The following is a 25215-nucleotide window of genomic DNA, read 5'->3' on the forward strand; positions in this document are numbered from 1 at the left end:
ATAACAAGCAGCTTTTACCTGAGGGGGATCCTGGACTTGGCACAATTCTAGACTCTCCCAAGGAATTCAGCATGTAATCACTCCTAAAGAGCCCAGATTTATACTAAAAAGAATAACTTAATGCCTCAGGAAGAAAAACTTAAAATGGGGAAACCAGCCTTGATGAAAATGCAGGTATATACAGACCTTCCCTGGCTAAGTTCCAGTGTCAGTGCAGGCTACTGCATTTAAAGGCACAGCCTATGGTGCTAGTGAAGGACTTGAAAGCCGTTCACAGAGAGAACAGCCCTTCAGCCTTGTGTGACATCAGTACACAAAAAGACAAGGACTACCCAGGTTACTACATCCAGAAATTTACTTGCTCAGCAGGAGTTGACTTGGAGATGGTTAAATACCGAACCTCGTTCTCTTTGGGTGTTCTCAGAACTTCCCAGTGGACCCCAGTGGTTCTCAGCTGCACTGCACACCCAGGATGATCAGATCTGGAGGGGAAGTCCAGAAGCATCAGTCTTTGTTTCCCTAGATGCCTCAAACATGCAGCCAGGCTGCAGGCCACACTGCAGCTCTTCCAGAGGCTGCTGTGCAAAAGCTTAGGGACAGTTCCAGGCTAGACCGTTCTGCTGCTTCTGTGTTCCAGGAGAAAGGGTCTTTTTAGAAAAGGGCACAGCTGTGCCTCCTCTAAAGACACAGGCTGCTGTGTGGAGGTGCTGACTGTCAGAGGTTATCTGGAGCGCTGGTTGTAAAGAAGGAAGTCCTTGTCTTGGCAGAGCAGGCAGAGTTTCAGGCTTCGGCAGCTACCTCCAGCAACAAAAAATGCCCAGATGCCCATGACCACCATGATTATGTATGCTGACACCAGATTTACTCCATAATAAGGAGTTAGGAAGGTCTGCAAAGGAAAAAGAAATCAGCTTGGGTAAAAGCACAAGCTTTTAAAACCTGTGGAATAAACAGAGACAGAGGAAAATACACAATGCTTTTAACAGCTGGACTGCGTCTCACAAACATGGGAAGGCCCAGCAGACACTGGTCTGTGAACTTGCACCGTGCTTGACTCAAATGGCAACCCCAGAAGACAGCTTTAGCCAGGACCTAATGGGATACTTAACAGAAAGCAATGGAGCACCTGGGCCTGGTTTATAGCCATTTCTGTGTTAATTAAATTGGCTCTAAGAATTTACAGCAAAGTCAGGTACATCTAGATTACTTTAATATGAACCATTAGTATTCAAAGGAACATGAGGAAATAAAGTTAGGTTTTTGGCTGTACAATTGCTATGGATTCCAAAAGTTTAATCATTATAAAACACTGTCAGGAACACAGCTCAGTGGTAGAGTGCCTGAAGGCCTGGGTTCAATTCCCCAGCACCAAAGAATGACTGATAGAGTGCCAAACGGTGCAGTGAGTGAAATTACTGAAGACAAGTCTCCACTGTAATGGAACTTATATACTACTAAATAACACAGATAATGAAGAAGTAATTAAACTATTAATTGCAAATTATGGTTGAAAGGACTGGGAGGATGAGGCAGAAACAAGCTTGAAATTATGGGCATGAGTAATCCAAAGATATCATGTTACTATTAATAGTAACAGACCATGAGATTTCAAAAGGCCGAAGTCAAATAAGCACTGGAAAGTCTGAGCATAGTACTCAGAGGACAGGCTAAGGAAAGGAAAAGCCCTAGCACAACCTCCACTTGGAACTTAATGCCATCCCACGAATAGAGTTCCCAAGGAGCTACTACAAAGACAGGAAAAGACAATGCAAGATTAAGCCCTAAAATACTCCAACATTGCTCAATCTCTGGAAGATTAAGAGTCAGTAATGGCCAAGTGTTGGTAGAGCACGCCTTTAATCCCAGCAACTCAGGAGGCAGAGGCAGGTGGAACTCTGTAAATTTGAGGCCAGCCTGGTCTACAGAGCAAGTTCTAGGACAGCCAAGGCTCACAGAGAATACCTGTCTTGAAAAACAAAACAAAGGAACAAAAATGAGTCTGCAAAGGAGCCAAGAATGAGGTAAAAGAAAATCAGGAATAGTGTCTGTAGCAGAAGTCAAGGAGGAAATTGAGGGACCAGTTCTAGCAAAAGAAAATATTTGACTGGGTCAATTTGTTGCCACACACCTTTAAAACAAGTGGGCTTTACTTTACTCAACCTGCATATGCCCCTGACTAAGGAACCAAAGATGAACTCTCCAGAAATGTGTTTATTTTTCAGGTAGCACCTCATGCAGAAAGAATGCATTCTTCAAGAGCCATACTTGGGGCAAGGTAGATGTTGGAAATGTTATGGAAACTTTTCCAGAATAAGCCTACATTCAAGCCCATTAAATTTTAGTTTATATTGCAGAATGATCGAGTCCTTTGAATTTTTTCAGTTTATCTGTTTTAGAGCCATTTCCCCCTTTTAAGCAATCACAAAAGCATTGTATCTTTGTTAGAGAAAATGACACTACCCAGATGAGAAAAATAACTCTTAAAACTTGAAGTTTAGCTAAGTTATTTATCAGAAGACAAAAGTAAAATAATAAAAACCAATAAATTAGACAACATTAAAATGAAAAAACTGGGACTGGGGATGTAACTCATGGGAGGCGTGCCTGTGTTCATGCAAGATATCCTTCGCTGGTGCCTCAGAACCACACACACAAGACACATCTACAATACTAACTCCAGGTGGCTGAGGCAGAACAGCCACATCTGAGGCTAGCCAGAGCTACAGAGTGAATTCCATACCAGGCTGGGCTATAAAGGAAGAGTGCCTAAAAAAAGAATATAAAGACAATGAAATAGAAACCATTTACAGCACATACACCTGACAAGAGATTCTCTTGTAGAAAGTATAAAGAACTCCTAAAACATTAAAAAAGATAGCAGGAAGTAGGCAAAGTATTTGAAGAGATTTCAAAAAAGAAATACTCCAAGTGCTTACTTTACTATCAGGACATAAAAGTGTAGTAGGCTTTCACTATATTCCCAGTAAAATAGGACAGAAAGTCATACCAAGTATTGGCAAGGATGTAGAGCAACAGAAGCTTGTTGATAAATGGTTAGTGGTTATGTCAATATAAACTGCTAAAAAACTGAGTGATATGACCAGTTGATGTAGGTACTCTTCTAGCTATGTATCAAAAGAAAATGTGTGCACGTGTTCGCTGACATATCCCGGAATGAGTTATAGTTGTAATTGTCACCGTAGCTAGGAACTAGAGGGCTGAGCAGAATGCTTAGTGCTTCAAGTGCTTGTTCAATAACGTGCACTCATCTTCCTCTCATCCCCTCATCCACTCTGTAGGGAACACTGATGGCTCTCCTGACACGTGTTTTCCTGAATCTGGCCATTTCTCATTTCTTCACTGCTCTTTCATCCAAGTCCTCCTTGCCTTTCCCTCAACAAAATGACCTCTCCCAGCTAATCTACCCTTATCAAAGCAATCTTTTCCAGATGGTGCAGATTATCCCCCACTTTCCCCGCTTTTTGTACTTTGAAACAGGATCTCACTCTGTAGCCTAGGCTAGCTTGTAAATCACTAGGTAGACAGACTAGCCTCAAAGTCATGGTGAACTTCCTGCCTCTGCCTCCTCAGAGCCCACAGTCCTTTGTTCAACATTCTTATAACAACTCTTCAGTTCACTGAGAGGGAAAGACAAAGTCCTACATTATCTGTATGTGGCTCTCACTTCCAACCTCCTACTTCCCTCCCTCCATCAGTTCTCAACAGCATCTCCCACTAATCTCACGTGGTTCATCTGCTCTGACCACCCTGGTCCATAAACATGCTAAGCATGCTCTCTAACCAAAAGACCTTGGCTACTCAGTCTAGTATGTTCTCTCTTAAGACAACCACATGATCAATTCCTTTACCTAGACCTCACTCTCCCTCCCCCAAATGAAGTAAGGCAGGTAGATCGTAAGTTCAAGGTCAGCCTGACTATAGCACCAGTTTGCAAATTAAAGGAAAAAACTTGTCCAGAATCATTTTTAAAGTACTCTGTAATGATTTGTATCTGACTGGTAATTTGTTATTTAAGCACATGATAATTATCAAAATGCCCTTTTGTCTTAAAAATAGAAAAAAATAAAAGAAATGTATAGTTCCTATATCCACAGATAAATGATATTAAATTTTTTTAATATGTTTACTTTTCTGTCTTTTATGCTTACACTATTTGCTTGGCTTTGCATAGATGCCATCATGGAAGAGGTAACCTTAGTACTAAAAAGTACTGCAAGACTTTAGGCATGTACGGGGAAACACTGTATTTTAGCTGGACTAGGGCAAGAGGCCTAGTGGAAGAAAATATGATAGAAACTCTAAACAGATGGAAAGCAGAGACTCAGGAGGCAGGTTGAGAAGAACCTTTCTTTAAAAAAACATACTATTATTGTTGTTTGTATTTGTGTAATGTGTATGAGTGCAAACGTGCACATGCCAAGGCATACTTGTAGAGATCAGAGGACAACTTTTGGAAGTTGGCTCTCTCCTTCCACGACGGGCACTATGTATTAAACTCAGCTTATCAAGTTTGCCTGGCAAGCACTTTTACCTGCTGATGAGGACTGGCACTAATTAGCATGTTTGTGGAAACCACAGGAAGATGCTGCTGTTGAGAACTGATGGAGGGAGGGAAGTAGGATAGGAGGTTGGAAGTGAGAGCCACATACAGATTATGTAGGTCTTCGTCTTTCCCTCTCAGTGAACTGAAGAGTTGTTATAAGAATGTTGAACAAAGGAATGTGGGCTCTGAGGAGGCTGAGGCAGGAGGACCACCATGACTTTGAGGTTTAGTCTATCTACTTGGTGATTTCCAGGATAACCTAGGCTACAGAGTAAGATCTTGTTTTCTTTTACCATCTCCCTGGCCCAGGAGAAACTTTTTCAATATTGTGCATAAAAATGTGCAAAGGGTCTAGACAGGGCCGCGGCAGGGTCATTTTGATAACTGTCATGTATACAAATGACCAATTAGCACTCAGATCCAAGTCCTTACACACTGCTGTAAAAACAAGTCTGACAACTGTTTGAAACTTGACTTTGCAGACTGGCTCTGTTACAATGTCACTAAGGGAGGGAAACCAGCACATCTGCTACTGGTCAGAACGTGTAAAGTGTCCCCACCTTATGGAGCCTGTTTTAGCAACTTGTATCAAGAACTCAAAATATTCACACCAATTGACTTCATAGTTCCCTGCCTCAAAACCTAAACATATGGGGAAAGTCCCATGCACATAAAGTCAAGTGTTCCAAGTCACAAAAGCTTCACAACAGAGAAAAAAAAAAGGGGGGAGGTGATTAACAAAATTAATCAAGTTAAAATAATTTTCACCTAAAGATTTAAACTTAACTAAAATCTGTATCTTAAGGAATTTGTAATGAAGGAAAATTGCTTCAGATATGCTTCATACATAAGCGTGATGCAAACTATTTTAGGCTTGACCATACATCACTAAAGGACTGACATGAGGAAAATCTCTAATGAGACAGACCCCCCTCAAAAAAAAAATTAACTAGACTGTCACTGTGCTGAAACACACATGACCCACTGTCCACTCCAGGGCTTTTCTGACTTGCCCCACTTTCCCGAGAGTATCCTTCATTTGGGTAGAATCCACCACACAGACCTCTGCACCTGAGCTCTGCAAGCACTGGGAACACAGGGACAACACTCACCTGGGTGGACACCAGCAGGTGAGTCAGGAGAACTGTAAGGAGGGTGTGCCACTTTTTCTTCTCACAGCCATCAAAAAACACAATGCCCCAGAACACATGCAGCATTATGATGACCAGCGTCATGAAAGCTGAAATACAAGTCAGCAATTAGTGGCCAGTCCTGCAGACAGCAGACACCAAACCCAGCTGAACCCCAACCCTGTGCACTGGCCCTGAGGGTCCCCTGGCTACAGAGATAGAATCTGACCACCAGTGCACAGAACTGGCTTGCTAAGAACTCCACATGAACTTTCAAAGAAGTTAGGAGGGGGCAGTCTTTGTAGAAGTTATTCCTCTAGAATACAAACCTGTTAGACAAAAGCCAACTTGGATTTGGCTTTCAAGGAGTTTCCCTGAGGTATGCAATGAGATTAGTATAAAATCTACACAGCTTATTTTCAACTATCCTTCAGCCCTATTTACAGAGAATTTTCTCAGTTGAACAGAACACCCTCTGTCTAAACAAGTCTCTACACTGAAGGGAAATTTCTCTTCAGAAACTTTTTAGAGAATGTAATAAAAAATTAAAAACCATTGTAATTATCTTAAGATACTTTTTAAGCAGTTGGCAGTGAATCTGACCAGCACTTCCATGTCTCTGGAATATTGCCTGTATAGGTGTCCTGTGTCCTTGATAACATTTCTTCTTTAAAGCAGGCAAGTCCCATATATTCACACTTTAACATGAAAAAAGGCATATAGATTTCCCTTTCCTGCCACATAATAAACAGGCCATGAGCTTTAACCCACCAGACAGAAAAACCCCAGGCTAGAGTTCTACACCACTTGAAGGAAAAATAACCTGGCATTGCCAAGCAAAGGAGAATAGTTACATCTATTTCAGTCCAGCAAGGCATTTGAGCTACACTATAGACTATAGACTATATACACTATGGACTATATATACTATAGACTATAGACTATATATACTATGGACTATATACACTATATACTATATACACACTATGGACTATATACAATACACTATAGAATATATCTATGGACTATATATTATAGACTATAGACTATATATACTATGGACTATATACACTATAGACTATGGACTATATATACTATGGACTATATATACTATATACTCTATCTGTACTCCAAACCAGTGAGTTCTCAAATCAACAGATCACTAGCCCAGGGACTTGTTATCAGTGCAACTTACTGGTACCCACCCACCCATGAATCGGAAGCAATGGGGCAGGAGCCCAGCAAAGCCAGTTTAAACAGCCTTCCTAGAGATTCAATGCATGGTCAAGTTTCAGAATCCTGCCAAAGAGGCATTCTTATAAATGTTATAAGGAGATACAAGAATATTTACACCAGCACTGCTGTAATAACAAGGAATGGCCATGGTTACCCGCTTCTGCCTCCACCTCCCAAGTGCTGCACCACCATGCCTGGGATGAGTTCTATGTTTCTGACTCAAGGAGGCATTTGGAGAGTCGTAGATGATCTGCTGTTAAAGTCATTTGGGTCTAGATGAGTGCAGAGGAACTTGGATGTTAGTCTGAGATGTTTGACTTGACTTTGGAGGCAAAACCATTCCATGTATAAGTAAATTACATTGTACTCACCTAGTGGACTACTATAAATGACCCACAACATATATGATCTCAAGAACACAATGCTTAAGCGGGGGTGGGGTGGGGGGGCATGGGGGGGTGGGTGGTGGTGGTGGTGGTGGTGGTGGTGGTGGTACACACCTTTAATCCCAGCACTCGGGAGGCAGAGGCAGGTGGATCTCTGTGAGTTTGAAGCCAGCCTGAGCTACAGAGTGAGTTCCAGGAAAGGTGCAAAGCTACACAGAGAAACCCTGTCTCAGAAAACAACAACAACAACAACAAAAAAAAAAACCCACAATGCTTAGTGAGAACAAACACACTGTGAAAATGCATATTATTCATATGAAGTAAGAGATCCACAAAATAATATCAAAAGGACATAACTGTTGTGGCTAGAGGAGAGTAAGCTGTGACAGTGTCTTTGTGCCAGGCTCTGGAAAACCACACTAAAAGGATTCAATCCAGGTCCAGTCATCATTCTGAAGAGGACAGTTCTTTTTTTTTTTTTTTTTTGGTTTTTCGAGACAGGGTTTCTCAGTGTAGCTTTGCGTCTTTCCTAGAACTCACTTGGTAGTCCAGGCTGGCCTCGAACTCACAGAGATCCACCTGGCTCTGCCTCCCGAGTGCTGGGATTAAAGGCGTGCGCCACCACCGCCCGGCAACAGTTCTTAAGGACAGATGCTTATCAATGGTCTGACACTGAGACCACTTAAGATGCCCAGCGGCTAAGCAAAGGCTTTTAAATTTTCTCTGAGTCAAAAAAGACCAAGGCAAAAACTGACACAATGGGAACCTTTTTTAAAATCATAAAGTGTTCATATTCTAAGGAAGGGTTTTCTAAGACCTAGATGTCAATCAAATGTCAAGAGGAATCACTAGCACAGGCATTTGCCATCTGCCCTGGCAGCCTCTGCTTGCCCTTCTCTCTAGGCTTTGCCATGGGTACTGAGATCAGCTAAGTGTGCTCCCAAGGTTAGCTCCTAGAGTCCAGCTAATTGGGACATTTTCCAGCCTGTTCTTATCCAAAACAGTGTTACTCTATAAGCTTCAGGCAAGCATTCTCTGGAATCTGTCAGAGACCAGCTCTGACCTGTCCAAGGGTTCTTGAGGGGAGGAGTGAGGAATGAAGAAGTATTAGCTAGAAATATAGACAGAGACTAAGAGAAAGACAAAGACACAGGATAGCTTTGGGAGGGCCCTGGGTCAATACCCAGCCACCTCGACTTTATTCATGATGGGCTTTTTATACATCAGCAAGGGGAAGGGCAAAAGACCTCCCCATTTCAAGGTTGAGGTATAAAGTACCAACAAGTATAGACCCTTCAAAACGCCTGGTAACCATGCCCTTAGCCAAATCATCTTATTATGCAGCCCTGCTGGGCAAAGCAAGCCCAGACTTTCTGACCTTGAGTAAGGCCTTACTAGGGAACCTCTGTGGGCTACCACAGACCTCATTGGTCCTGATTGTGCTTCCAAATTCCAGATCTGAATGTCTTGATCCTTCCAGCTAAGAGGTCTGATGGACTGACTTTGCCTCCAAAGTCAAATCAGACATCTCAGACCAGCATTCAAGTTCCTCCTCAATCTAGACCCAAATGACTTTAACAGCAGATCCTTGTGACTCTTCAACTGCATCCTTGTGTCAGAAAGACAGACCTTAAGCCAGGAATGGTGGTGCAGCACTACTTAGAAGGTAGAGACAGAGGCAGGAGGCTCAAAAACTTCAAAAGGTCATCCTTGATTTGACTAGGAGACATTAAGTCATACAAAGTAGAACTTAACTAAGGGAGCGCTGCCTCCAAAATACTCCAAAGATAAGTAGTTTGCTAACCAGGTTTGTTAGTGATAAACAAAATTTAGGAGGCTAGAATATAAGTAAGTGTTTGTTCATCAGGATTGACCAGCTTAGGCTCCATTCCCATAACAACAAAAACAACCCTGATTTAAAGCCAACCATTATGTCCATCCCAGTATCAAAGAACATGCCTCTGACAGACAGATCAAGAGGGCAGTATAGGGTCATAACCACTGCCAAGATCTGGTGTGCAAAAAAGCCCACAGTTCCCTTCTTGAGACAGCATAATTCTGCTAGATGGGCAAAATCACCCCTGGTGACAACTGCTTGAAACAAACCAACCAACCATGGTGGCATACTTAAAATAATTCTGGCAATATCTTTCTGTGTAAATCTCTCATATGCTACGTTTCCAGATTTGCATTCTTCTATCTCTGTTTACATTGTGTAGCCTGGATATGGGTGGGAAGTGGGGAAATTTAAGAACGACAGCATATATAAAAATTCATAAGCCTAAGATGTTTATATGTTAGCAAAACCTACTATTGGAGGCTGGCTCTTCTTTGGGCATTAGCCATAGCTGGATGCACACTATTATTAAAGAGCATTTGTTTATTAATCTCTAAGTGTACAGAGTGATTTCTCACTGGGGATACATAATATTTCTTTAACAGTGGCAGAAGGAGAGAACTGACTCCCACAAATTGTCCTCTGACCTCCACACATATGCTATGACACCCAAAATTAAATTGTCAAATGAATACATCCTCCGTGCAACCAGCAAGCTAAGTCTTCCCTGTTTGAAAAGTTCAGCTTTCTACGGACTATAGCACACAGTTCAGACCCTTTAACTCTGGCTACGAGTTAAGTAAAGGTGTGTTAATGGGTCATGCTTATTAATGTTGCCTCCAGCATAGCAGGTTACCATGGTAAATATTGACCACCAATTAGGCTCCATTACCATACAAAATAAGACAACCCTGACTACAGCTGGTCACTAGACCCATCCCCATATCAAAGAACATGCCTCTCACAGGCAGCTCAAGGTAGCTGGTATATCATTAAGTCCCCTGTGCTTTTATCAGGAAAAGCCTCAATCTGCCAGGTGGGCAAGATGACCCTGGGAAACTATTAAAAAAGAACAACATTGGTGTACTTAAGAAGTAGTTGTGGCAATGTCTTTACCATATAAATCTCCCAACTGCCCAAGTGGCCAGACTTGCTGTTTCCTGTCTCTGTTTTTGTTCTAAGTGTAACCTGGCGCTAGAATCCAAAAGAGATTTAAGGTTAACAGTGTGTGTGGAATATATATGCCTAAGGTCTACATAAGCTGGTATAATTTTCTGTTTGAGACTGGTTCCTTTTTCTTTACTAGTCAGAACAAGTCACACACTATTGCTAAGGAGCTTTTTCCTTTATTAATCTTTTTTTTTTGGGGGGGGGTTTCGAGACAGGGTTTCTCTGTGTAGCTTTGCGCCTTTCCTGGAGCTCACTTGGTAGCCCAGGCTGGCCTCGAACTCACAGAGATCCACCTGGCTCTGCCTCCCGAGTGCTGGGATTAAAGGCGTGCACCACCACCACCGCCCGGCATCCTTTATTAATCTTTAAGTGTGAGGAGTAATTTCTCACTGCTAATGCATGTCAATTCTATGCTACAACAATAAAATAATTTACAATGTGAATGCTTCCTCCAGAAATCAGGCCATGAGCATCCTGATGTGAACACTGACTCTCGTTATCAGAGATGTGGGGAGTGCAAGGGGAGCTGTAAGAGTGAACTGGCACAGTAGAGCCAGAACTAACCAGAAGAAATGGCTGTGGAACAATCAACAAATGCCAGGATGCCTAGTACATGTGTCCCATACAGCTACAGAGCCACATGGGTTCTAGCTTTCATTTAATGCTTAGTGACACTGAGCTGGGCATTCTTTCTTCATTTTTTATTTTCTTTAGACAGTGTCTCACAATGTAGCCCTGGCTGGCCTCTCACACATGGGGATCCACATGCCTCTGCGTCCTGAGTACAGGGATGTACAAGCACACACCACTATGCCCAGCTTTTGGTCACTACTTCTGTCCTTTCTGAAAGAGTTAGAAATTGAGGCCTGCAGGAGAGAGGTCTCTTCCTTCTACTTGGAACATCCTTCCCTTCAGCTCCTTCCTCTCTTGGCCTAAATATTAATCATATTTAAGTAAATGTCTATTCAAATGGTCCTTCCTCCATAAGCTGTGACTAGCTTTTATTTTTCAGTAACCATTTTAAGCGGCATCTAGTAACAAAGGACTCCAAGAGGCTCTAGGGACACAAATGAATGAGACAGCCATAGCGCTTGCTTATATATTTTAGCAAACAACTGGAGAGGAGAGGCACTAAACAATAGTCACATCAATCATTCACAGCTAGGATGTATATGACAGAGGCAAAGCACTTTACTGTTTCCATATGAGTCCACAACTCTCTCCTTCTCTGTAACATTTATATTATGCTTTGTGTTTGTTTTTATTCCTATCATGGGCAAAAGACATGGAGAAATCATTAATACTTATTTATAGACTGAATACTTAAATAATCAAAAGGATTTGTCCCCAAATACTAAATTGATGATATAACTTGAACTTGGAACCTAAATCTCATACTTCCTTCTCAGCCAAGTACTTCCAAGAAATGGCAATGAGTCTAACTTAATGTGGGCCTGCTCTATAAGTACTGATAAAAAAAGAACTAACTTACATGTGTACTTCATAAAACTATTTTTATATAACATAAAAATTTATGTACATACAGATACCATACAATATGTGTATTATTAACATAATGGACATAGATAGAGATGCTAATTAATGACCTCATATTCCTTACATATTCTAATTACCATTTTAGGAACAAATCTACTCTTCCAAGGGACTCATTTTAAGCTGACCTTGAAAAAAGCCTGGTTTACTGAAGGGAGTTAGCACCATCTAGAATACAAAAGTCAGCAATACATGAGGATGGCAAGAAAACAGTTCCTGTAACAATTTAAACTAAGAAAATTCACAATACAGAAGGTGTCTTCTTAATTTCTACGGGACTCTGACAGACATTAGCCACTAGAACTACATTTGCTTTTTGCAAACCAAGCATTATTAACATTTAAAATTTATGCCAGGTGGCTGGAAAGATGGTTCAGTGATTAAAAGCATTGGCTGCTCTTCCAGAGGACCTGGGTTCAATTCCCACAGCTCATAACTCTCTGTAACTCCAGTTCCCGGGGATCTGATACCCTCACAGACACATATGCAGGCAAAGAACAAATACTCATAAAATACAAATAAGTAAATCATAAAAATTGCCAGGAATATTCCAGTTTGGAATATTCACAAAGACAATCTGCTACTTTGGGGGCGACATTAACAAGCATGATCCATTAACACACATTCCCTTAACTCGCAGCCAGAGTTAAAGGGTCTGAATTGGATGCTATTAGCCTCACAAAGTCAAACACTTTTCAAACAGGGAAGACTAGCTTGCTGGCTGCACAGGGACGGGTTCACTTGAGAAGCTGACACATTAATGTCTACAGGCGAGGTTCAGATTTGAACTAACAAGGAAACTGAGAATGGTGGGAGACTGTCTCTGGGGTCAGGGAGTGCCAGGATGTCTCTAAACTACTGCAGCTTTTTAAAAATTGGCCATTTCTCTTTATAATCTTTTTATTCTATTAAAAGCTACTGAAACACTATTTAGTTTTTGGTCATATTCCCCTATAAGATGATAAGCTCCCTAATGATCTTTGGCCTGGATGTGAACATGGATTTAATTGAAAAAAATGGGTATGTGAGTTCACTTATTCCAATTAATAACTGCTATTGGTCTGGACAACTACAAACACAACTATTTTTCCTCTAGTTTTAAACAAAGTGGAATTTAATAAAATAATATTCTAATTATAAAATAAACTTGTGGTCATTGTGTCATAACTTGCTGCTGGTGAATGAAAAGCAATGTGAAAAGAGTTGGTCCTTTTTTACTGCATCTTTGCATAAAAAGATTAATTCATCTACTTTTTCCCTCTGCATTTAAAGATCTAGTCATGCTGCCTATTTATAAAAGGCACTGAGTTATAGATTAATCAGAGATTAGAATGTAGACTAGGGGTCTTGTGTTGAATCACTAGCACTGGGCAAGAAAAAAAAGCAGGTGCTTACAGGTTTATATCAAAGATAAATCTAAAATGACAAAACAGAGAGGATATAGCTCATAAAAATTAGCTGCTAATGTTTCAACTATACTGTAACATTTTAGTATAGCCAAATAAATATATATAAATCTTTTTGTGTGGTTATTTGTTTGGTTGTTTTTTTGAGACAGGGTTTCCTCTGTGTAGCTTTGGAACCTATTATGGATCTCACTCTGTAGACCAGGCTGGCCTTGAACTCACAGAGATCCTTCTGCCTCTGCCTCCCAAGTGCTGGGATTAAAGGTGTGTACCGCCACTGCCCAGGAAATATATAAATCTTGTGCAAGATCAATTCCTGTAATATTCTAAAGCACTCCAATCAAACCCCTGCTCCCACTCCCAGGTCCTTCACTTGTAGTGCCCAAAAATATCTTCCCTTTGAAAGTCTTAACATAAACCACCTCCACTTGAACTCTGAGGCCAATGAATTGCAATAAGGACGATGCTTTAGAGCACAGCTAGGACACATACCTGAATTAAGGAAGAACTGAGGAGAATCACCATGAATGCCCACTGTGCCTGGCCCCAATGAGTCAGACAGGGTGTTCACAAAGGAGAACACTCCACTCATGATTCCAAAGCCCAAGCCAGAAACTAGAGAGGAAGAAAACACCGTTAAGCCCTTTTCCTGTTATGAGTTCAATTCAAATCTAATTTGCAAGGACTGGGGTATACTATTTCACTGCAGGGAAAGGGTACACATGCTGTTGCTGAAGCACCAGACAGCCAGCTCTGGAAGGCTAAGTGAGAAAGGAGAGGAGAAAGGGAAGGACAGGATGTAGTACATCAGTGAACAAGGAGAGGCACAGAAGAACTAGAGAGGAAGAAGAGGGTAATGTGATGAAGGCCCTGGCTTTGGTTTATTGTTGCCAGACTGTGAGGGAGTAACTGTGATTGCAAGGTGGGATCTCTGGGCCAGACTGAGCTAATTCTACATGGAGACCTAGATGTGTGTGTGTGTGTGTGTGTGTGCCATGTGCAGGCTGTACAGGTGATGGAGCCCCTAGAACTAGAGTTCCAGGTGGTTGTGAGCCATCATCTGGGTGCTGGGAACTGAATTCAGGTCCTCTGCAAGAGCAATAGGTGCTCTTAACTGCTGAGCCACCTCTTCAGCAATTCTACTATTTTTCTTCATGACACCACAGGGTAGAACTTACCATAGGCCAACAGTCGCATTGAGGGTGTTGTCTCCTCAGGGTTTATGTTTTTCAAACCCTCACTGGCTGTTCTAAAAGAAAAACACATTTTTTTATTTGTTTATTTATTTATTTTTGGTTTTTTGAGACAGAATTTCTCTGTGTAGCTTTGGAGCCTGTCCTGGATCTCACTCTGTAGACCAGGCTGGCCACAAACTCACAGAGATCTGCCTGCCTCTGCTTCCCGAGTGCTGGGATTAAAGACGTGTGCCACCACCGCCTGGCACAAATTTTTTTTTTTTAAAGAAATAGCCACATATCAGGCAGGTCACAGAACCCTTCAAACCTAGATTCTTAGTGAGCCTTCTGATTAGGTTACACTCCAGATTGCAGTCAGAATCCATTTAAGTGAAACCCAGCACATTTTTGATAACTGAAGTCAAATTAAGTATCTACCAACCTCATCTAGTTGATATCTCCATAAAAGGAAAAATAAAAAATATTAGTAACAAGCCAATAGGGATTAAATTCAATGGGAATAATAGCAATTTTTTTTTTTTTGGTTTTTCGAGACAGGGTTTCTCTGTGTAGTTTTGTGCCTTTCCTGGAACTAGCTTTGTAGACCAGGCTGGCCTTGAACTCACAGAGATCCGCCTGCCTCTGCCTCCCGAGTGCTGGGATTAAAGGCGTGTGCCACCACCGCTCAGCAATAGCAATGTTTTAATTTCTGAGATCAACAAATATTTATCTCATTAGCCTGAGGGATCTGTCACTCTGAATTTTCTTCCCCAAGTCTTATATCTTTATCTCTAACTTAGTGGCATTCTGTTGTATATTTCACTATGGCTACATTCTCCTATCCTCCGTTCTACTTCCCACTCCAAATAACCAAAACATTCTCACCCTTCTAACAGCAATTTTTTTAGTGTAGTAACTCAGCTCATGCGTCACATATGCTAAGAACATGATCACTAAGTGACACCTGTAGCCTGCCCCCAACTTTTCCATTCCTCCCCATAGTAATTTATTAAAGTAGCTGATATACCGGGGAGCTAAATTCTCATGTTGGTACTTAACCATGAGGTCTTTTGATTCTAAAATGGTTTACTATTTGATTCACATTCCAATTCAGAAGCACATGAAGTCTGATATTTTTATCGTATCCTGTATGAAATGCTGCCTTTAGAATAGGCTATAAATACTTAAATGAACAAACAAATACATCTCAGTAATAAATCAATCCAGAGTGATCAGATCCATACTTCTGTTTTGGCCAGTTCACAAATGTACCAAGAATCTGCATCTGCCCCCTACCCTATTGCCATGCAGACGTATTAGGAACACTAGCTGTGACTTGTTATACTACTGTCTCTTTTACTATTCCATGTTGGCCAGAAACTCTGCAACCATTTACAAGCCAACTGAAAGGATATTTAAATTATACATACTGTAAAGTATATCTACAAAAGAACCAAAATACTTTGGAATGACTTGTTGGCCAGTGCTGAAACAAAAGGAGTTGAGATAAACTGTAAGAACAGACAAGTTAACCAGAACACACTTATTTCTCAGACATTGCATTGATTTAAACTTCAGGGAAGCCAGGTGTGGTGGCTCATGTCTGCAATCTTAGCACTTGGGAGACTGAGGTAGGAGGACTTCTGAATGTTCAAGGCCAGCCTGGGCTATACAGTGAGACCCTACTCAAAAGACCAATGTAAAATGAAATTTAAAATCTCAAGGAACACATAGTTATTGCTGTTGGTCTATTCATTACATAAGTACAGAATCACTGCACAAATACAAATATCACTGATTATATTTGGTAATGTAGAATTCAATCAAAATAGCCATGTGAATAGTGAAAAGGGCCCTCTGCTTCTCTAGAATCAAAAGGAACAATTTGCAATTTCAGTGTTGTCCATTTGGAAGCACTGTTTGGCAGGAAGGATGTGACTCAGATATCTATGTGACTGTCTTCTTATTTCTCCAGAGCAGCAACCAACTAAATTGTACAATTTTCCTTAATAAAACAAACCTACCTGTCAGAGGAATTCTGTTAAAGGTTACTTCAACTTTATGAGTTATGTAATAGTAATAATCTACAGCAACAAATGTACATATGTAGTTTAATTGATAAATTTGGGATTTCTGTTTTGTGTAAGTTGTTTTCTCAGTTAGACACACTGTGGTACTGCACTCAGTAATATTTTAAGTTTCTAGGCATGGTGGCCCATGTCAGAAATACCAGCAAGGTCAGAAGTTCAAGGTCATTCTCAACTACATACTGAGTTGGAAGCCATGTGGGGATACATGAGACCTCTACTTCTAAAATAACTTTTAAACTTTTAAAGCAAAACAAAAACAAAACCACTGAAAAACTCAAATGGTGTATTTCTATTTAGATCCCTTGATAATCTCACTCTCATCTGTACACTCAAAAAAGAATAAATGAGCCAGAGGTGGTGGCGCACCTCTTTAATCCCAGCACTTAGGAGACAGAGGCAGTTGGATCTCTGGGAGTTCAAGGCTGGCTTGGCTTATATAGCAAGTTCCAGGCCAGTCAGGGTTACATGAGATGCTGGATCATAAAAATACATAAATAGATAGATACATAAATAAACAAATAAGAAATAAGAAAATAGTTTATCAATAGTTTCAAAGAATTTATATTGTAAAAATTGGAACTTTTAATTGTGGGAATCTGGTAACAAATGTAACAGAGAGTTTATACTTCAGTAACCAGAAGAGACATCCTGCCTGGCACAGTCAGTGTTCATCAAGAACTTGGAAACTCATCACATTTTGTACTCTCTCACTTCCTAATGTTAACAGTGAACTATCAGTGTTGCAACATTTCCTCTCACAAGCTCTGTAACACAGAATGAGGAAGCTTATTCAACTTTTGACTTCATGTATTTAAGATATTTGGAGTTTTTCTTTTTATTTGTTGGTTTGGTTTTTGAGATGGTCTCATGTAACTGGCTGGATTCAATATCATTATGGAGCTAAGATTACAGGTGTGAACCACCATGCCCATTTTATTAGGTCCTGGGATGGAGCCCAGGGCTTCCTGTTTGATAGGCAACTACTCTCCAACTAAGTTACATCTAATACACCACTTTAAAAATTTTAAAAAATAGAGTGACACTTCTTTTAAAAAAAAAAAAAAGCAAAAACCAACAACAACCAAAAACTATGCTGATCTGGGCTGGAGAGATGGCTCAGTGGTTAAGTGCATTGACTCCTCTTCCAGAGGACCTGGGTTCAATTCCCAGCCCCACATGGCAATTCACAGCTGTCTGTCAATCCAGTTTCAGGAGACCTAATATCCTCACACCAATGCAGATTTTAAAAAAAGAAACTGTAGCAGGAGTAGGAGAGGTGTAGGTCAGTGGGGGAGGGGCAAACAAAACCCATAACAGTGGTTATCTTAGCTTTTTTTCTTTTCCGTAAACATAAGATTTTTTTCTAAACTCACCAAATATGTATTTGTATTATAATGAAACTGAATTATGTTACAAAAATTTCAATCCAAGCAAAATTAATTCTATATAGGCACTGCACAGCAGTTTTAGGCAACAGTTACCAAAGACATCTGTTTTAGGTAATGAATGGCTATATTTTAGGCTACATAACTTAGAACATTTTAATATTTATATGTTATATGGAAAGAGCCACCACTTGTGGCCACATGCAAATTTCTTACTCTGCAAGGCCTTGTCATGCTGACAGTTACAATTCACTCACCAAACAAACATAAACAAAACATTCATATATCGTGAATATATTAATTTAGAAGTTTGGTAAACTTCCACATTCTGTGCTACAGAATTCATGAGAGGAAATATTGTCGCACCAGTAGTTCTCACTATTACTATTCATTCATTAATCCATTCACAGTGAAGTAACTATTCCTGACTCATGAAAAAAGTTATTTGACTGCAATGGTTTAGAAAATGGGTGCAATGCCGGGCGGTGGCGGTGGCGGCGGCGGCGGTGGCGGCGGCGGTGGCGGCGGCGGTGGTGGCGCACGCCTTTAATCCCAGCACTTGGGAGGCAGAGGCAGGTGGATCTCTGTGAGTTCGAGGCCAGCCTGGTCCCCAAAGCGAGTTCCAGGAAAGGCGCAAAGCTACACAGAGAAATTCTGTCTTGAACACCCCCCCCCCCGAAAAAAAAAAAAAGAAAAAAGAAAAAGAAAATGGGTGCAAATACTAAACATTTTAATCTTGGAAGCAAATTCAGGCAGCAAACTCTGACTAAGGCAGTTCCTTAAACTAAAAAACTCAATTTTTGACAAAACCTATTTTTGGCAGTGGGTTATTTAAGCAAAATTTGATTAAAGCCAAATCTTTGTTTTAATACAGTATAGCATAAGATATTAATTTAAATGTATCCACTTACATGTTAGTCATTAACAAAGTGCTATAAAAATTGTCAAAATTCTCAAGCTTGCTTTAACACAGCTATATAATATTCAACAGTGGTAAATTCTCTGGGAATTTGAAAAGTTTGGTTTTGTTTGTTGGGGATTTTTTGTTTTTGTTTTTGCTTTTAACATAGGATCTCATGTTAATCAAGTAAGTTTTAACTTGGAAGTAACTAAAGGTGCCTTTGAACTCCTGATCCTCTCAGCCCTATCTCCCAAGTACTAGAATTACAGAGTAGGCATGACAGGAAATTTTCGTGGAATATACCAAAAGCTTATTAAATATGAATTCAGCAATGCAAACAAAGACATCTATTAATGCATGTTTCTCTGATTGACTGTTTGCAATTTTCCCAAACATCCTTTCAGAAGAACAAGAATAATTTCCCTAGGAGGCCAAAGAGGTTTCTCTGAACTTCCTAGTTGATTGCCTGCAAAACGTCAGGATTCCTTCTTCACATGGTGCCATTCTCTTACTGCCCTCATTCAAAATGAGGACCTACTTTCAGTTTATAGTCTTTCGGAAACTCTGATTGGTGCCAAGGAAAGGCTGTTGCTTCAAGTGAAAAACTGAAGAGATGGGCAGGGAAAAACAGCAGGTACCATCTAAATCTTGGCACTCTGGTGAAGTCAGGTCTCAAAACAAGAGGTTACTAAACCCATGTCCTAAACTGTAATAGTATTATAAATGAAGGTTTTTCAAAATTAAAACCATCATCTAAAAGTGCAAAGGCAACAGAAGCAAGCCAGTGAGGATGCTGATAGAAAACTTATTCCTCAATGAGGCTGGGTTATGTAGAAAACAATGTCTGGTCAAGGGTGCTGCTTAGATCACACTGCAGTACTAGCATCTGGTGAAAACAGGCAATGACAAAAGGGGGTGTGTCCACTGCCAACCAAGGAAAGGGCTTAGAGGCCACAGCCATGCCTTTGGTGGTTCGTGTGAAGAACAGAGGTGTGCTGAGACTTGACAGGGACCCTATGACAATCACCATGGCACAGGCCAAAAGTGGAATCATTTTGATTACCCTCATAATAATATACAGTTAAAATTTAGATTGTAGATTGAGGGTTAGGGGTGTGAACTGTTTGCCTCTCATGTGCAAGATCCTGGCCTCAATCACTAGTACTTTAAAATAACAACAACAATAAATCAAATCTTAGGATGGTAGTAACTAACTTCTGCATATCAGAAACATTCAACATAATTAAATGTCCTCCCTGTAAAAATTTAAACGTTACTTTTTGTTTCTTTGAAAGTTCTGGGCTCAAGGTCTTTTCTTCTGAGTAGCAGGGACTACTGGCTGGTGGCCACCATGACTAGCTTTAAATGTTACTTTTTTCCTCTCTTTGCTTTTTTTCTTTCTTTAGTTTTTTTCTTAAACAATACTGGGGAATTAAAACCACCAGGGCTCTGAGCATGCTGGCATGGGCTCTACCAACTAAGCTGCATTCCCAGTTCTTAACGTTCCTTTCAATATTTACTTAATGCTCTTTAAGTTCTCCCCAGAGACTAGCAATTGCAATTTTAAACCTTTTCAAAAATATATCTTTTTAAAGTTACATTTATTTTTTATTTTCTGTGTGTGCATGCAGGTGAGCACATTAATGCTAGGGTATACATGTAAAGGTCAGAAGGCAACTTGAGGGAGGCCTTTCTCTTCTCCTACATTTATATGGATCCAGGGCTTGAACTCAGCTCATCAGGCTTGGTGGCAAGCATCCTTACCCACAGAACTATCATCTGCCAGGCACCCAAAAGCTATGGTTTTTGCTTCTAAGCAATGGCTTCCTGGTTTTCAATTTGTAACTTAAATTGCTTCATTATAAAAAGGGAATCTAATATCTATTAGTAAAGGCAAAATATTTTTATAATCCTGAATAATAACATATTAGGAAATCAAATTACCAGAAGCCTATTCAAGGTGCTATTGCTGAGGTTCACTTTTATCTATGAAATCCATGGAGAGTCTCATTGGCAGAAATGAAAACAACACAGCACATTTATCACTCCACTGAGCTTTACTACACAAGCAAAGCTAATCTCATGACTTACAGAAACAACATGGAGTTCCAAGTACAAGCTGTGTCTCAAATGAGTGGTTTCATCTGAGATCCTCGTGGATCTGACCGATGACCACATCCTATCCCCAAAAGGGAGCTCATGCCTTGGGCTTTTAAAAAAAAAATGTGCTTTGCAGACTTGAAACTAAAGAAAATATTTAAAAAATTATTTTTTTCTCACTAAGTCAAAACAATGGAAGCATAATCTCCATAAGAATAATTTATTTCAGGTGGTAAGGGGAAGTATGAAGTCCCAATGGGAAGGCTCTTTATTGTTTCAGTAATTATTTCTCTGGGTTATTTTTCTTCAAGGTACTTCTCATCTTCTATTTGTTTATTCCTTTCTTGCTAGTTTCCTCCCATCAAAAGCTCCAGGAGGTCTGACCTCCCCCCTTTCTCTCTATTTTTTTGAGACAGGTCTCACTATACTCTGTAGACCAGGCTGACCTCCAACTCACAGAGATCCACCTGCCTCTGCCTCCTGAGAGCTGGGATTAAAGGTGTGTGCCACCACCAGAGCTTCTGTATCTTCAGTTTCTACAAAGTGCCTGGCATTTGGCAATTCTTAAGAAACATTTTTGAGAGGAAGGAGATGAAAGAGGAAAGAAAAAGGAAGGGTATGAGGGCAGGCAGGCAAGCCAGGCCAGAAGTTTAAATACTCCATATTTTCAGGCTAGAAATGGACCAATCACCAAATCACAACTCAAGTCTAACTGGGAAAATAAAGCAAACATTTAACTTACTTTAACAGCCTATAATACGCAAACCTGAACAGTTCTTGGAAACAGACAGAGAGCAACACTCCGAAGATGAGCAGGTACGTCTGTATTGGTCCATCTCTGTTGTCAGTAATGACTCTCACTAGGTACCAAAAAACAGATGAAAGCAGAAGAGACACCAACCAGAAGAAAGCTCTGGAATGTAGAAGAAAAAAAAAAAAGCCACAAGTTAACAGAAGCACAAGATATTAATAATGACTTTAAATCTGCTGGAAAAGGAACAAAGATCTTGATTTTTTTTTAATTGGGAAAAAAAGTCCTTGAAGTGGCATTCTGGATCATCAGTTTCTGATCAATGGGCCATTTCCCTCCTAGTGAGAAAAATAGTCCAAGAGGAATGTCAGATGTGCTCAACAAGAACGTGCTCAGTGACCCTGTCAGGTGCACACTAAGACACTGTCTGATAAGGAGTGGCCAAGAGGAACTTGGTTGCTGAATATTTTCCTAAGTGAAGTTTTGCCTTTTTGGAGTGCCATAGAAATATATAACCAATGACCATTGCAATTTTCATATTCTCAAAATTCGCCAGAAACTATGGATTTAATGGCTAACTATCTGTACAGATAAGTGTCTTTTTCTGACAAAAACAAAACAAAACAAAAAACCTAAACCTGTGTTCATAATGTGCACTGTGTAAATTTCAGAAACTGTGTACTTCTGGCGGGTGCAAAGAGACCAAGACCACGTTCACCAGCAGAGTTCGGTATTTACCAAGCTCTCAGGACCACATGCCTGGTCAGGTGTTGCTGCGTTTTCTCGCGCTTCCACCCTCCGCGGCACCCCAGTCATTACCCAGGGGTCTACAAGAAAAATCTGAGCCCAAGCCCCTCACAGGCATTCTGAGTCCGAGGATGGGGGCTGGGGAGGGGTGGACCACTGATCCCCAGGTGACTTTCATGACAGAGGGTGGGAACGACCCTTGGACGCCACTGAGCACTGGGTGAAATGAGACTCCTGTGGAAAGGCGAAGGCTCCACACACGAATGGAGCCAAGTGTTCCCACACTTAGTCCACAGAAGCCTAGATGCACAGGGCGCGCCTGCTCAGCCTGCCCTTCTCCTCAGACCCTGGCAGGAGAGGAGGCGCCTCCCCTCCGTTCAGCCCTGGCAGTCGCACAGGCTGGAGACAGTGGGGGGTGGCGATCCCTGAGGTCATGGGAACCCCGGCGCGGGAGGGGACCCGCTGCGTCAAGGACCTGGGGCAGTCTCACCCGGCGATGAGGAAGATGACGCGCAAAGGGTCGGTGGCGATGGTGAAGACGTAGAGAGCGAGCGCGGGCCCGAAGGCGATGAAGGCGCAACCGAAGAACACGGCCGCCGTCATGGCGACCGCGGAAGCGAGTCCCGGGAGCCCGAGGGGACCCGAGGTGCGTAGGGCGCTGTCTTAGCGGGTCGCCGGGTGCTCTGTGCTCAGTCAGAGCAGGAGGCGGGGCTTCGAGATGCTCTGCTGCAAGGCCGAGCGGTGGGCGGGGCGGAGCTCGGAGGGCGGGGACTTGAGGTGACCCTGTTTGTCAGTGCGGAGGGCGGGGCCGAGCCCGGGAGGCGGGGCCTCGAGCTGCTCCAAGGCAGAGCGGTGGGGCGGGGCAGAGCTCGTGCGAAGGAGGCTGGAGATGCTCAGCTCTCAATGGTAGACCCGGGCCGAGGCAGAGCTCCGGAGGTAGTTCCGGGAGGTGCTCCAGATGCTGAGTGAGGGGCTCGGGAGGCGGTTTCTTGAGAGGCTGAGTGCCTTCAGAGCCTGTGCCGGGGCTTCGAGAGGCTTCATAAGCAATTAGAGCGGCGATTCCTCGAGGGTCTCCGCAGTCAGAACCGGTGCAGGGCCTCTAGGGGATCTGAAGCCTTCAGCGCAGGGGGCCCTGTAGCTAGAGTTTTCCTGCCTGGCCCACAGTCAGGATATATCTCTTTCACCTGCCAGTCCCACAGCCTCTCAGACCCGACCAAGTAAACACAGAGACTTATGTTGCTTTCAAACTGTATGGCCGTGGCAGGCTTCTTGCTAACTGTTCTTATAGCTTAAATTAATCCATTTCCTTTAATCTATACCTTGCCACATGGCTCGTGGCTTACCGGCATCTTCACAAGCTGTTTCTCATCGTGGTGGCTGGCAGTGTCTCTCTGACTCAGCCTTCCACTTCCCAGCTTTATTCTCCTCCTTGCCCCGCCTATACTTCCTGCCTAGCCAACGGCCAATCAGTGTTTTATTGATTAATTAGCAACACATTTGCCATACATCCCACAGCAGGGCCCGGCCTCCAGGGGCTTAGCATGCAGTCAAGGGCAGGGGCGTGTGCCTGGAAGGCTTAGAGTGCTGTCAGAGCGGGCGCGCGGCCTGGAAGGGTTCAGTGTGCTGGCAGGCAACCGCAGGGGCATGCAGGGGCGGGGGTGGGCGGCGACGGTGAGGGTTTCCTCGAGGTTTTCTGGAGCAAAGAAAGTTGTGGGATGGCTGAGACAGCTTTTGGATGTGGAGAGATCCAGAGCCTGGACCTCCGAGGGGCGATGAGCTGCATGCACCAAGCCTCAGACCTGGCAGCGCTGCAGATCCTTATTCCAAAGCGTGGTTCACTGTTGTCTTAAAGATGTGTTCAGAGTCCTCTTCCCCATAGATGTACATTGACACTGGTGCCAGCTCGCTGTGAGGTGGCCTAGGGGAGGTTAGTAGCACACTTTTGTGCTTCAGGTCAACTGAAGTAAACAGCAGGACAGAGGCAAGGTTCCTTTGTGTGTGTGTGTGTGTGTGTGTGTGTGTGTGTGTGTGTGTGTTTTAAAGTACATTTTTCCATATTCATAGTTGCAGGAACATCATCACCATCATACGTTAAAAAAAAAAAAATCCAGACTGGATTGGTATGACCCAGGTGATGGAATTGTTCCCGATGGAAAAGGGATGAAATAGTGATGAACTTTTCTGACAAGCTGGTTTCCTTACCAGTAACCTCTTATTTTTGAAAAATAAAGTTGTTTTTGAAGGCATTCTCTAACTCTGTCTGAATTTAAAATTCAGGACAAACAGCCACAGCTGTGTTAAAGATTCTACAAAGTTGATATTGACTAATTACAACTGTATGATTATGGAGTTATAAATATTGCAGACACAGAGCCAAATGATCTTGGGCTCTCTAGCCCCTTAATAGCTATCCATTGCCCACCTCTGTATCTGCCCTAAAGTCCTTGTAACTATCACATGACATTTTTTTAAACATATTAACTACTAGCCTCCACCAACCCAAGATCGCATCTGAGACCTGTAGCAGAGACTTCCCTGCTTTGCTGTGTATCTGAAAGGGGCCTTGATTTACTACTTTTATTTTGGAACTACGAAAACTTCATGTGCCCATTTCCATGTTGGAACACAATATTTGGGGCAATCTTCCCAGGCAAAGATCACTCAGATTTGGCTCCAGAATAAACAGTTGTTTATACACTGTGGAATAAGAGCTGTGTTTTGCTTGGACATCCCTATAGCAACAGTAACATTGCCTTGCTGTGTGCTCCTCTAACACAAGTTCA

At 41.9% G+C, this 25215-nt stretch overlaps 1 protein-coding gene across 2 annotated transcripts; it reads right to left on the bottom strand.

Annotated features, from left to right (window-relative positions):
• Positions 1-337: 337 nt before the first annotated feature.
• On the bottom strand, positions 338-23250 carry LOC131915150 (gamma-secretase subunit APH-1B). Of its 2 annotated transcripts, none has more exons than XM_059268167.1 (6): positions 22923-23250; positions 21701-21847; positions 14462-14532; positions 13776-13898; positions 5677-5804; positions 338-889 (listed from the first exon to the last, which is right to left on the bottom strand). In XM_059268167.1, exons 1-6 carry the CDS (start codon positions 23033-23035, stop codon positions 722-724), a joined length of 750 nt encoding a protein of 249 aa, XP_059124150.1. In that variant the 5' UTR covers positions 23036-23250; the 3' UTR covers positions 338-721. The 2 variants fall into 2 exon arrangements, with proteins under 2 accessions (XP_059124150.1, XP_059124149.1); XM_059268166.1 differs by having other exon boundaries at positions 21677-21847.
• Positions 23251-25215: the final 1965 nt, after the last annotated feature.

The sequence above is a fragment of the Peromyscus eremicus genome, chromosome 7, assembly GCF_949786415.1.
Source record: "Peromyscus eremicus chromosome 7, PerEre_H2_v1, whole genome shotgun sequence".
Taxonomy (NCBI): Eukaryota; Metazoa; Chordata; class Mammalia; order Rodentia; family Cricetidae; genus Peromyscus; species Peromyscus eremicus.

Excerpts from the sequence above, each read along its gene's own strand:
- LOC131915150 (XM_059268166.1), bottom strand. The coding sequence starts at position 23,035 with ATGACGGCGGCCGTGTTCTTCGGTTGCGCCTTCATCGCCTTCGGGCCC. Across the intron at positions 21,848-22,922 it reads GTCATCTTCCTCATCGCCGG|AGCTTTCTTCTGGTTGGTGT; the intron begins GTGAGACTGCCC and ends TCTACATTCCAG. Across the intron at positions 5,805-13,775 it reads TCAGTTCTTCCTTAATTCAG|CTTTCATGACGCTGGTCATC; the intron begins GTATGTGTCCTA and ends CTTGTATTTCAG.